This window comes from Sorex fumeus, unplaced genomic scaffold (assembly GCF_029834395.1).
Source record: "Sorex fumeus unplaced genomic scaffold, SorFum_2.1 ptg000037l, whole genome shotgun sequence".
Lineage (NCBI taxonomy): Eukaryota > Metazoa > Chordata > Mammalia > Eulipotyphla > Soricidae > Sorex > Sorex fumeus.
Window position 1 is genome coordinate 9,483,273 of NW_026606094.1, and position 12,867 is coordinate 9,496,139.

The window sequence follows — 12,867 nt, forward strand, 5'->3', positions numbered from 1 at the left end:
AGGTTCCCCACCTGCGCCCGGGCTGCTGGGCCGGGGCGGGTTCCCGCGATCCGGACCGCGGGGCTGGTGCCCCCCACCCCACCCCCAGGCGTGCCACGCCGTAATTCGCGGAGCGCTCGGGCTCAACCCCCCCAGCTGCTAACTCCGCCTCTCGAATCCCCGAGTCTTCCCCCCCACTCTCTCCCCCCCCCTCCCCTCCCCGCGCTCGGCTCTCCCTCCCGGCTCCTGCCCGCCCCTGGCGCCCGGGTGGTAGGAAACACACTCTGGTGTCTAACTCGACGTGTCCGGAAAGCTCTGGCCAGTTTCCCTTTCGTTCTGCGGCCGCGGCAGCCGGACGCGCGCGGCGCTCCCGGGACCCGCGGGTGCTGCTGCAGCCTGCCGAGCGGCGGGGCGCCCCGAGCACCATGCTGGACCCGTCTTCCAGCGAAGAGGAGTCGGACGAGGGGCTGGAAGAGGAGAGCCGCGATGTGCCCGTGGCGACCGGCGGCGGTGCGCAGCGAGCCCAGCCGACCCCGGCTCGGGAAGGGCGACGGGACGCGCCCGGGCGCGCGGGTAGCAGCGGCGGCAGCGCTGCCAGATCGGTGAGCCCGAGCCCCTCGGTGCTCAGCGAGGGACGAGACGAGCCCGATCGGCAGCGGGACGAGGAGCAGGAGCGGCGGATCCGCCTGCAGCTCTACGTCTGCGTGGTGAGGTGCATCGCCCACCCGTTCAATGCCAAGCAGCCCACCGACATGGCCAGGAGACAGCAGAAGGTGAGTTGTCTGCAGCCACCGGAGCCTCCGGTCACCACTTCTCCTCCTTTGGGGACCTCGCCCCCCTCCGTCCCCCCAGGAGTGCCCTGGGGCGTCTGCCCGATGCCTTAATGTTTGTGTACGTCTTCGAGGGCTAGGAAGGGGTGCGGGCGGGGGACCGGAGATGGGGCGTTAGCCCCGTTGGGCGTCGGGTTGCCACGGATGCATGGTCTTTCCCCACTCCAGGTTGGCTGAACTTGGCCAGACTGGCGTTTGCTAGACCTAGACCCGCCGAGAGTGCGAACCGGCGTTGTGGTTGCACAGGCTGGCTGGGTTCTGGCCGGGTCAGGTCTCAGCAACTTTAATTTCTAGCCGTGGGTGCGTGCCTGCCCCCGCACCTGGGTTCCTCCTTGGGTCTGCGTGAGTCTAAGGCTCTCTGAAGCTCTCTTGATGGTGTCTGAGCACAATTTTAGGTAGAGAGGAAGGCTACCTAGGGGAACGGTGGAAATTTTCCACAGTAAGTAAAAAGTTAGATGGACAAGTTTCCTGTACTGCTATGTAACTAGGACCTCAGATCTAAGGAAGCACTCAGGGAGCTAATGTAGCATGTTAGAGTTGCTGTGGGTAAATAATTCCTGGTCCAGAAAGGCCTAATAAAATGCACGATTGATGAAAAATGAAGATGTAATGGATAACCAATTCATATCGATTATTCTTACCCCCAAAGCTAAAGAATTTATTTAAGATTAGGTGTTTGTCAACTTCAGTTTTAAAACAAAACCCCAGGGATCTAATGATTTGTGGCAGACTTGGGTAATGACTCAGATTGCCTTAATTGGGTAAATGTTTTCAGTAGAAACGGCCTAGGTGGGAAGTCTTTAATAGAACATGGAACCTAGAAGCTTCAGTTGAAATCTGCAATGATCCTCTTGGTTTGGCTCAAATCCCCAAACCTGAAGAAAATGGTCACTTGCCCAAGGCATATTATATGCACAGATGTTGTTTCTTTCTCTTGAGTATAGACTACTCAGCATGTCATGCATTTCTTAGGAATCTGGGGAGCTTTTGAATTGACTTTTGAAATCCTACTGTAGCTTCAGAGTAAGTAGTCTACCTGCTAATCTTCATTTACCCAGCCTTTTAAAACAGGCATCTAAGGTAAATCGTTGGTTGGAATCACTCATTCTCTGGGAGTGCTTGTGGGACATCTCTGAAGACTGATAGCTTATTACACTGCTTCAGGTAATTCAGACTGTTACTGCTGGGGAAAAAAAAAAAATGGTCGAGATTTTCTAGGTAGATCCTTATTTTGGAGAAGGACTGGGTAGGAATTCCTGATCCAAAACAATGGATATGCTTGGCGAAGCCACCCTATCTCACATTAGTTTTGAGTGCCTTCTGAACTTTTTTCGTAAACCTTTCACCCTTTCCAGTGCTTGCACTGACTTTTGTGACATCCTCTTCACTACATAGAGCAAATGACTTTCATCTTCAGTAATCCATCTTATATTAGGTGTAGAAAGTTTTTGACATATTGTGTCATGTGGTCATATAAGGTTTAGGAATAATATCCAGGCTCCAATTTTATCATTCACTTAAGCTTATGTGTAGAGTTTCAAAGTATAGAAATAATGCATGGTGACATTAAGAAGCTACTCATGTTTGTTATATTCTTGCAGATAGATGCCTTTGTGAAAAAGTTAGTGGATCTGATTTTTATGAAGTGTACATGTTGCATTTCATTAATAAAACCAATTCTCCCATGTAGAATTCATGCATATCTCCTATTCCCTCTGTTTAAACAGGATATAGGGACATTCAGAATATTACTAAGAGACTCTTTTTATAACCATATTCAAACATTACTTACATATATGTATTTCTCTTATTCAAAACTTACTGAAAATGCCACACTTTTTAAAAAACATGTCATTCACTAAAGGGAACTGAATTATTGGCAGTCAGATTTCTTCTAAGGACAAAATGAAATGGATATCTAACTATGATGAATTTGATGCACAAGCCAATAATTAATGCCCCAAACTTTTAAGTCTCCAGTTACAAGTTGGGTTGTATAAAAGAAATAACAGGATAATTGGAAAATCACAAATCCATTGTATTTTTTTAAATTCTGAATCTTCAGTACATCAGATGTCTAGTAAAAAGGTTTAATAGTTTAAAATGTTGGCATTAAACTGCATATTACTGCTTCCAACGTTGAAAACTTAAAAGTTTAGAAATTGAGACCTTGAAGGTCTTCATCATAGAAATGAAGTTGTTTCTGTGAATGGGATCCCAGCTGCAGTGTTTTGTTTTTTTTGTTACTTGGCTGAAATTTTGGCTCACACAACTAATAAGGGCATGTATCCCTTAGTTTGATGAAGTGTAATAGCATAAGCCGTTAACTAAAATATGGCCTTCTATACTTTTGGCTGGAATATTTCTATTTGCAGGATTAACAGTGGTGATTGATAACTGCAGAAAAGTCCATGGCTGAGTCCTCACTAGACACACGATAAAACCAATTAAGACCACTTCTGTAGGGATTCACATGGGAAATGAATTTGAAGTCACAAACTTTTGCCGGTGGCAAAAATGGACTTCAGTTTCACGTATTGCTTAAGCAGTTGATATTCATTTTTATTTATCCTGACACCCTCACTTCCAACTGCAGTAGTGAGTGATTTGAGGTAATTGATTAAAGGTGGGATCAGTGTTGATTAGAAAGACACAGGTGGAGCAAATCAGCTATTATGTAATGACAAGTTATTAAACCTGTGGAAGAACATCAAAACAGGAAAATAGTTTTAAGAAACAAAACACAGGGTCTTTGGTATTGATGTGAGAGAAGCTAATGCATTATAACATAGGAGAGGTTAAATACAGCCACTCAAGTAAATGTGGCTTTGTAGATGCCAGTTTATAATATTTAGTTGTGTGACTTAGTGTGAAGTTTAGATTACCTAGAAGTTGATAGTTTGTAGAGGTCACTTTGTTTGCTATTTTCGTTTCAATTAAATGTAGTGAAAGATGTTGAAAAGAAGACAACTTTAAAAACAAAAATGAGTAAATGAAGAGGGATAAAGACTAAAATGGTACCTAATAGGTTTCCATATGATTCATATACCCATCTTATTTGAGTTCTGTGTGCTTTGCCATTGTAATCACACTAAACTGCTTTATTAAACCACTTTATATAATCACTCCCACTACTTTGCATAATTTCCTCCCTGATTCTCAGTTTGAGAAATGTGTACAAATAATTCTGTAGGATTGCAGATGCTGGTAAAGTAAAGTAAAATCCTTAGGTAAAATCGGTGGGGAAAAGATCATGGTGGGGAAATAACTTGGGTGAAAATAAAACCTCGTGTATTGTTTGTGATTTCCCCAGCTGAAGGTTTTGCTTCAGCAAAGTAGCTGCTTTTATCCTTCTTTGTACGTGGTAGCCTTTTTTAAAAAATTATTTTATCTTCTGACTGGGAGAATATCCCCAAATCCAGGCAAGGAGCTGTTTTTCTAGATTTACAGAGGGAGAGCATCTCTTCTCTCTGCTTAGGAGTCATGCACTTGGTGCTCTGCGGTTGCTTATTTGGAGCCTAAGGCACAGTTGTGCCATGGGGGAATCTTTTCTGCACAGTGAATGGCATGTGAGAAGCCAGTGGATGTCAGCTGGATGCATGGATGTAAAAGGTTTAGTCTGAGTCCCAGAATTAGTGGGGAAATTTGTGGGGGAAAAGAAAACTTAGAAGGAAAGTAGTCATATCCCTAATCAAGTATGGTGATTGCTAGGACTCATCCCATCTTTCTAAAACATGTTGGAACAAATTTGTTTGTGCTCAACTAGTGGTTCCAGCATGAAACTTCCCTAATGTTTTGGCCAATTCCAGTTTTCTCAGCTCCTGAAGTAGAGACCCCGAAGCATGATTTATTGTGTTGCACATTTTCAGAAGGTAAGTCTCAAAATTCATCTTGTTAGGGAGTTGGGAAAACACATCCCTTATGCTACTTGGACTTAAGTATTGGATCAAACATCAAAGGGATGGATTATGGGTGTGCCTTTTAAATAATAGTGAATACATTTTCCTATGTGCAATGAGTTATAAACCAGACATTAAAATAAGACTTCAGGTTGGATTTAGTATCTTGGAGAAAATAGTGCTTGTTGTTTCCAATTGATTGATCTAACCCTCCACATGGTGTCTCGAGACCACAGCACTTAATTTGGTGGAATGAGTTGTGCTAATGAGAACACAAACAGATTAAGTAGTACCAGCATTTGTTTCCTTCTTTCAAAAATGTCATCAGCTGTAATCTTGATATATAATGACTGCTTATAAAGCAAAAAAAAAATTTTTGTATGTTTTTCCTTCCCCTTTTTAAAAACTGAAAACAGCTTCCTTCATGTGTATATGCACAAGGTAAACAATCATTTATAAGGTCATTAGAGATCTTCAAAGCAAAATTAAATTGACTCCCAGGTTATGAAGTATGGGAATTCTAACAAATTCCTACTGGTTATTCATGAGGGAGGCAGGGTTCTTAAATTACTGTGTGACTGACATGTCTCAAATTAAGAATTTATTTTGAGAGTTGTAAAGAAAGTGCAAGGGTTAAGGATTTTGCCTTGCATGCTGACCTCAGTTTGATCCTGGCACTGCATATGGTCCCCTGAGCGCCACCAGGATTCACTCCTGAGCATTTCTGGCTACAGCCCCTTAACTCTCCTCTCCCAGACTCCTTCACACTCTCCCCCGAAAAAAAACTTGGAAAATAAAAAAGAGGGAAGGAAGAGGTGGGTTGTTTGCATAGTCAAGGCTTGCTATTTCACTTTTAGGCTAGGAAAGACCTAATGGTTTTTTAAGTGTGATATGCTAAAAGGACATCATCCTTAGAATTTGAAATCATATTCAAGGTTCAGTTTTAAGGAAGTGTCCAAGATCTATAGTATTTCATTTCATAACCGCTGTTCTAAACATTTTGATAGGAGTTCCTTTAAAAAATGTGATTTTTATCTGTAACTGCACATTAGAATCACCCAGAGAGCTTTTAAAACTCCCATTATCCACCCTGTACCTCAGACTAATTAAATCAATCTCTGGGGCTGTAGTCTTAAGGATTCCCAGAGGATTCCAGTGTATGATCGAGGTTGAGAACCACAGTTTTAAAGGGAAGCTAAGGGAAAATAACTTATTTTCCCCTGGCATGGGGAAAGTATTTGCAATAACAGGTGAGATTACTGAGAACTAGTTTTCCATATGAAGGAAACAAGGATGCTCTAAGCCCAAGGAACAAAAAGCACATCTAAATAATCTGACTTTGTTGAATCAATACACAGAAGGCAAGTACATATTTATTTAGACTTTTGAAGTTACTTTAGTCAGGTGATTTGCTGGAGGCGATTGAATTGCATTAGCAGCTGTGTAATATAGTATAAAAGATGGATAGAAACACATTAATAACAGAAAACATAGGGTGTTGAGGGTAATGCTGTGTGTTGTTTTCCATTCTGAAGTGGGGAGAATATAATGAAATCTCAAAGTTGGAATTGAATGATATTCAGTTCAATGCTATTCATATTCAGTGCATATGTGAAAAGTCTCACAAAGGACTTATACCTTAATGAGTTGGCAGTATCTCTTCAGTGGATGTAGATCACTGTGCCCAGATATCAGTTCTGGAGGACTTTGGGGGACCATATGTGATGCCTGGGATAGAACCTGGGTCAGCCATCTGCATGGCAAGGGCCCTACCTGCTGTACTATTACTCTGGCCCTGAAACTAATCTTTAACCCAAAGATAAGAGATTTCTCACAAATGTTCGCTTTTTCCAAATGTAAATTTTAGATGTTCTTTTAAAAAAAATTTCTGTGGGGGCCATACCTATTGGTGATCATGAAGTGCTCAGTATCAAATTCAGGGTCATGTTTGATACTGAGACGTGTTAGACATTTGTCCTTTTGAGCAATTGCAAGGCCTGCAATATTTTTTATAATGTTTGTGGTGAACCCAGAGCCTCACACTGTTTATATTAGCTGCTAAGTTATGTGTCTGGTTTTTAGAAGGCATTCCTATGTAATTATCTTACTAAAGAAGTAAATCAATCTATTTCAACAATAATTCAAGACCATTTTGACTTATTTTTTCTATTCAAAATTGTAGCATTAGGTAGAAAGTAAGGAAAAGGCTCTTGCTCAAATAACATTAATAGCTTAGATTGCTTGTTTGTATTTGGGAACTTTCTATGTTTTTGAGCATCTATGATACTCTGTTTTTCTCCTGAAATTTCTTTATATCACTTTGTAAACCTTGTGGTTGGAATGCCTCTTTTATTTATTTTTTGGTGGGGTTGGCTGGTTTGAGGCCTCATTTTTCTCAGGGCTTACTCCTCACTGCACTCGGGGATCACTTCTGGTAGTGCTCTCAGGCTACTATAAATATGTAGTGCTGGGGATTGAACCCTGTTAGGCCATAAGCAAGATAAGCCACTTACTATACTATTGCTTTAGCCTTTGAATATTTATTTTCAAAGGGTGACTGTCACTGTCCTCCCATTGTTCATCGATTTGCTCTAGTGCGCCCAGTAATGTCACCATTGTGAAACTTGTTATTTCTGTGTTTGGTATATCGAATACGTCTCGGGTAGCTTGCCAGGCTTTGCTGTGTGGGCAAGATACTCTCAGTAGGGCTCTCCAAGAGGGGTGGAGGAATTACACCCGTGCCAGTCGGGTTGGCCCCATGCAAGGCAAGCGCCTACCACTGTACTATAGCCCCTTGAAGGTTGACATCAGTAAAAAAATTTCTACAGTGCAAATGTTTTGGGGCCAAAAAGCTGCGATCAATTTTAAGGCTATTTTTATCAATTTGAGATACATTTGCTCCTCTGCTTATAAGATGTATGTGATTAGATACCATCCTCTTTTTTGTTGAAATTTTTGTTTTACTTATTAATAGGAATTCTTTGTCAACATACTGAGGATAGGAGAGCATTCCTATAGTCTTTCTCATTTTGACTGAAAATATTTAACTGATCTTAAAACACAATCTAGTCTCTGCTTAGACCAGTACTGCCCCCTGGAGGGAGAGGTTGCCCTAAGAGGGTTCAGTGGGATGGAGTAGTTAGTGTTCTTAGGTGCAAGCAAATTGGGGGTGCTTTCTGTTTGTTTAAAGAAAGTAGATTTCCAGGGTGGGAGTGCTGTGTGATATTTTTGCCCCTGGAAAGGAGTTGGTAGCTCAAGTAAACTTGGAAAACTCTCTTAGATAATCATTTTCTCATCTGGAATGAAAGTTTGAAGTTGTAGTTGATTCTGCACCCTGTTTCTCCCCCCTCCCCCCTTCCCCCTCCCACACACACATACATACATACACACACACAGCTCAGTAATAGTTGCAGCCTCATGTTGGAGTCTCTAATTATGAGATGGTAAAATAAAATAATTTTTTTCTTTGGCGAATTCATTGCTTAGCCACCTAATGAGCCCCTATTCAATGAGTTTAACACTCCTCAATGTTCTAAGAATTAAGCAACCAGAAATTGCTTTGTGAGTTACTATTTAATAACTTTATATGCAGACCATATATTTTTCTCTACATACCTTTTATAGGTTACTTGTTTAATATTTGTTTACTACTAGGAAATTAGTACTTTCTCCTATGTACTTTCTCCTGTTGCTGTACTTTCTCCTGTATCTTTTTGACACCGGAGAGTTTTGTATATTTTCCTCTCTGGTGGGGTTTCAGGTGTGTCAACTTCCCTTCATCATTCTCTGCTCCCCTCTCCTACCACTGTCATTATACCAGTGTGTCATATTGGCTGGAATATCATCCTCTAGCTTCAGATGGCTCATTTTTTTCTACTTGTACTTATACGGTACATCATTTTATCTCTGGTTTTGGAATTTTTCATTTATAAATGGGGATAATGAGGGGCTGGGGGATGGCTTAGTGGCTAAGGTATCTTTCTTGCATGTGTGGAGCCTTGAGTTCCATCCCAATTGCGTGCGTTGTGTCTTTAACTCCTGTGGTTTGTCCCAGACTGGTTCTGCTGTCTGTGATCCCTATTGCCAAAGCCGTTCCCATCCTTCACCACAGCCAGGTGTGTGAGCACTGCAAGTACAAGGTGCAAGCCCTGGAGAGTATCACAGCTAGAAAGATTGTTGAATTCATGGCCAGGAGTTTGGCCCTCTGTGAGCATGTATGCGAGCACTACAGAAACTCCTGGTTCACACTACAACTAGAATGGGTATGAAACCTGGTGAGCCCTGGAACCTGATGCATGACCCTTGCAAGTACCACAATCAAACTTGTGTACAATCCCTGATAATCACATCAACCAGGAATGAAAAGGAAGTGAGTGTGGAGGAATAATGGTCTCATAGAAGTTTTTCTATGATTACCTGAGATGATGCATCCAAATGCTTCTTGTTGTTTAATGTGCATTAACTACATGCGTTTAGGTGCTATATATATTTTTGTTGTAGTTGCTAGTATATTTGAGACCATTTGAAAAATAATGATATTTTCTATTCCATCTTCTAGAAATTGTATCTCTTCACATAGTCAAATCTCTTATAACTTAGTGAAATTTTAGAGCTTTTATTACGAAAATATTCTATTTGCTTGCAAATTATCAGAACCGTTCCCAATAATGTCTGGACCAATACAATCTACACGTTATCTGTTCTTAGACATTCTTATGCATAGTGTCATGTGAAACAGGACTGTAGCTATTTATAACGCAGTTTTATTTAAAGGTACTTGAGACCATTTGTTTTTGAGGACCATCAAACCACCCTTGGCCATGCTCAGAATGCCCTTAAGGCTATACACAATTGTGCTTGGGAGGTGGTAGAGGGTATTGAACCCAAGTCCTTGACCATGCAAGGCACTGATAGCAGAGCTTTCTCTATGGCTCACTCAAGGTAATTTTTCAGCACTACTTTAATGTCTAGGCTTTTGGAAGTGCAGCAGTAACTATCTTGCTACTATTTTAGTAACTTTGAACTAATCTATTATTATTGCTTTAAGAGGATAAGCATTGTGTGTTCAATGTTATTAAATTTTTCAATAGGTTGACGTGCATTTTTAGTTTCATCATACTGATGGGACAGATTAGTATATTTCCTGTCAAGCCATACTTTATTTGCAGGATAATGCTTAGCTAAATATGGTCATGTTTTATGTACCTTTTTTTTTTTTTGGGTCATACCCGGCATGCACAGGGTTTAGTTACTCCTGGATCTGCACTCAGGAATTACTCCTGGCAGTGCTTGACAGACCATATAGGTTGCCACAGATTGAACCTGAGTCTGCCACGTGTAAAGCAAATACCCTACCCACTGTACTATCACACCAACCCTATGTACCTTTGATTTTGTTAAATAATCTGATTTTTATACCTAGAAATAGTTTCATATTTCTTCTTCTCTTGGCTAGAATTGTCATGGTTTTGGCTTTAAGGATTTTAGTGTTCAGTGTACACTGTTTTGTTTTGGGGCCATACCTGGTCAGGGCTTATTTCTGGCTCTGTACTCTGGGAACACTTCTGGCAATGCTCATGGGATTGTGTGTGGTGGTGCCTGAGATTGAATTAGGGTTTAAGGTATGCAACAAGTGCCTTGATCTCTGTGCTATCTCTCTGAATTTTTTTTCTAAGATAATGTACAGTATGTAACACATGGAGTTTTGATATAATTATAGAAATAACTGTACCAAGATTATTTTCCTTTTCTTTAACCAGTTGGATTTTTCTCCTCTTATTCCAGATGTAGATATAATTGTATGACTTCTTAAAATTTACCATTCTTGTTAAGTTATTTTAACTTAGAACTGGACTTAATTCCCACATTCTCTGTATCATTTTATGTCTTAAATATTATTCCAGATGTTCTTTGCCTTTTAAGTTAATTTTCATCTGGTTCAGCAGAGACTGTTGTTATTTTTCTGTTTCCTTTGGGGCCACACTCAGTGGTGCTCAGGACTTACTTCTGACGGTATCCAGAAATCCTTGCTTGTGGGGCTCAGGGAGTCATATGGGTTGCTGAGATCGAACTCAGGTCAGATGTGTGGAGGGCAAACATACTACCCACTGTACTATTTCTCTCACCTAAAATACTCTTTATTTTACAGATATTTAAAAAGTATATTTTAAACAGATATATTAAAAGTATTTTAATTCTTTGTATGTCTAGTGCCTGTAAGTATAAAATTATTTTTTCTTTATCAAAATTGTTTTGATAAAGGAAAAATAGGGAATAGTTTTTCCACTAGCTTCTTAGGATGATGCTTTATTCTTTGAAAAAGAAAATTATATAGAGCTATGAATTTACCTCTAGCATTAGACCATACATTAAATTATGAAAGGTATTTTTTCTATTGCATCTATTGTTTCATATTTTTCCCCTGAATGAGTATATAATGGTAATGATGTTCAGGTCTTACTCCTGGCTGTGTGCTCAGAATTCATCCTAGTAGAGCTCAGGAGACCTTAGGCAGTGCTGGGGATTGAGTTTAGGTTGACTGCATGCAAGGCAACGCCTTCATCACTGTCCTACCTCTCTGGTTCCTTGTTTTAAGTTTTATCTTTCAGTAATTTATAATTTCACCTTGACAAAGAATGTTTTTTATTATAAATTATATTTGGATTTTTAGGAATAAATTTTCCTATAAATTTCCAATGCCACATAATTGGCATTGTTATAGTCATCATTTCATGGTGAGTAGTTCATCTGATTATAATTTAAATTTGTTTTGCCTTAATAGCAATATCTAATAAGTTTCAATGTTCTTAAGACTCTACAGGTGGAGAGAGAGTACAAGAAGGCAAATTACTTGCATTGAGTCCCGCTGGCCTTCGTTTGAATCCCCAATACCACATGTGGTCCCCTGAGTACTGCCAGGGGCCAATGCTGAGAACAGAGCCAGGAAAAAACCCCTGGACATCAAAAACCAACCCCACCATCCCAAAGTGTACAAGTATATGCTTTAAATTAACGAAAAGTTACTCCTTTGATTCAATTTGTATATGTTTGTGTGTGGGGGGGGAAAGAATCTGCTTTGTCATATTTTAACACTGAAACTGAAGGTTATTAACCATAACCCTCTCCCCCAGCTACATGCACATTTACTTCCATACACATAATATGTACAGATGGCTGCAAGCATCATACACATTTACCATTTACCTGAGGTAGTTGTTTTTGCATCTAGAAAGATGGTTTAACAGGTTTTGTGGATTCTTATATATAAAAATGGAGTTTTTTAGTTATTGCTTATATATATTTAATCTTCTATTTTCAGTGTTTTTCTTAATTTAACTTGATTTCTATTTTATGACTTTGCTATATGCTGTTCCAGTTCTTTCATTGTGAAGTCAAGGACAGGTAAGTGACAATTTAAATCACCTCTCCTTCCTTACACTTGTGCTTACTGTTTTGATTCACTGTAGCACTGTCCTCCCGTTGTTCATCGATTTACTTGAGTGGCACAAGTAATGTCTCCATTGTGAGATTTGTTGTTACTGTTTTTGGCATATCGAATACGTCATGGGTAACTTGCCAGGCTTTGCAGTGTGGGCGGAATACTCTCAGTAGCTTGCTGGGCTCTCTGGAAGAATCGAATCCAGGTCGGCCACATGCAAGGCAAATGCCCTATTCCCTGTGCTATCAATCCAGCCCTTTGATTCACTAGGTAGAGTGAATGTGCTTTTGAGTGATGTCTCTTAATTGCTTTCCGATTTAGTCTGTAGTGTCTATAGAAACATTTTGAAACTATCAAATGGTAATTAATATTTTATAATAATATGATCTGTGCTATTGGAAAGTGAAAAATCTGTTTCTCCAAAACCTCGCATGAAATTCTTCCTACTTTACCAAATTTAGGGAACTGTATTCCCAATTCTATTTAAAGAGAGGAGAATTTCATTTTAATTTAGTTCTCTAGAAAAATGTCAAAAACTCAAAATCCTTCTATTGCCAAGAAGACTTAAAAAATGCTGACTTGTTCAGAAGTTTAACAGGACGGTTCTAGCCTCTATCTTCTGAAGCTTGGGTATTTTTTTTTCTTTTCTTTTTGGGTCATACCCAGCAATGCTCAGGGGTTAGTCCTGGCTCATGCACTCAGGAATTACTCCTGGTGGTGC

General features: G+C 40.2%; 1 protein-coding gene across 8 annotated transcripts in view; it reads left to right on the top strand.

Moving 5' to 3' along the window:
- The first annotated feature begins 220 nt into the window (after positions 1-220).
- The window catches only part of CADPS2 (calcium dependent secretion activator 2), a 546,904-nt gene continuing 534,257 nt past the window's right edge, over positions 221-12,867 (top strand). For all 8 annotated transcript variants that reach the window (XM_056118152.1, XM_056118156.1, XM_056118154.1 and 5 more), the window contains exon 1: positions 221-752. In XM_056118152.1, the coding sequence (XP_055974127.1) occupies positions 405-752 (348 nt within the window). In that variant the 5' untranslated portion in view covers positions 221-404. The remainder of the gene's footprint in view (positions 753-12,867) is intronic.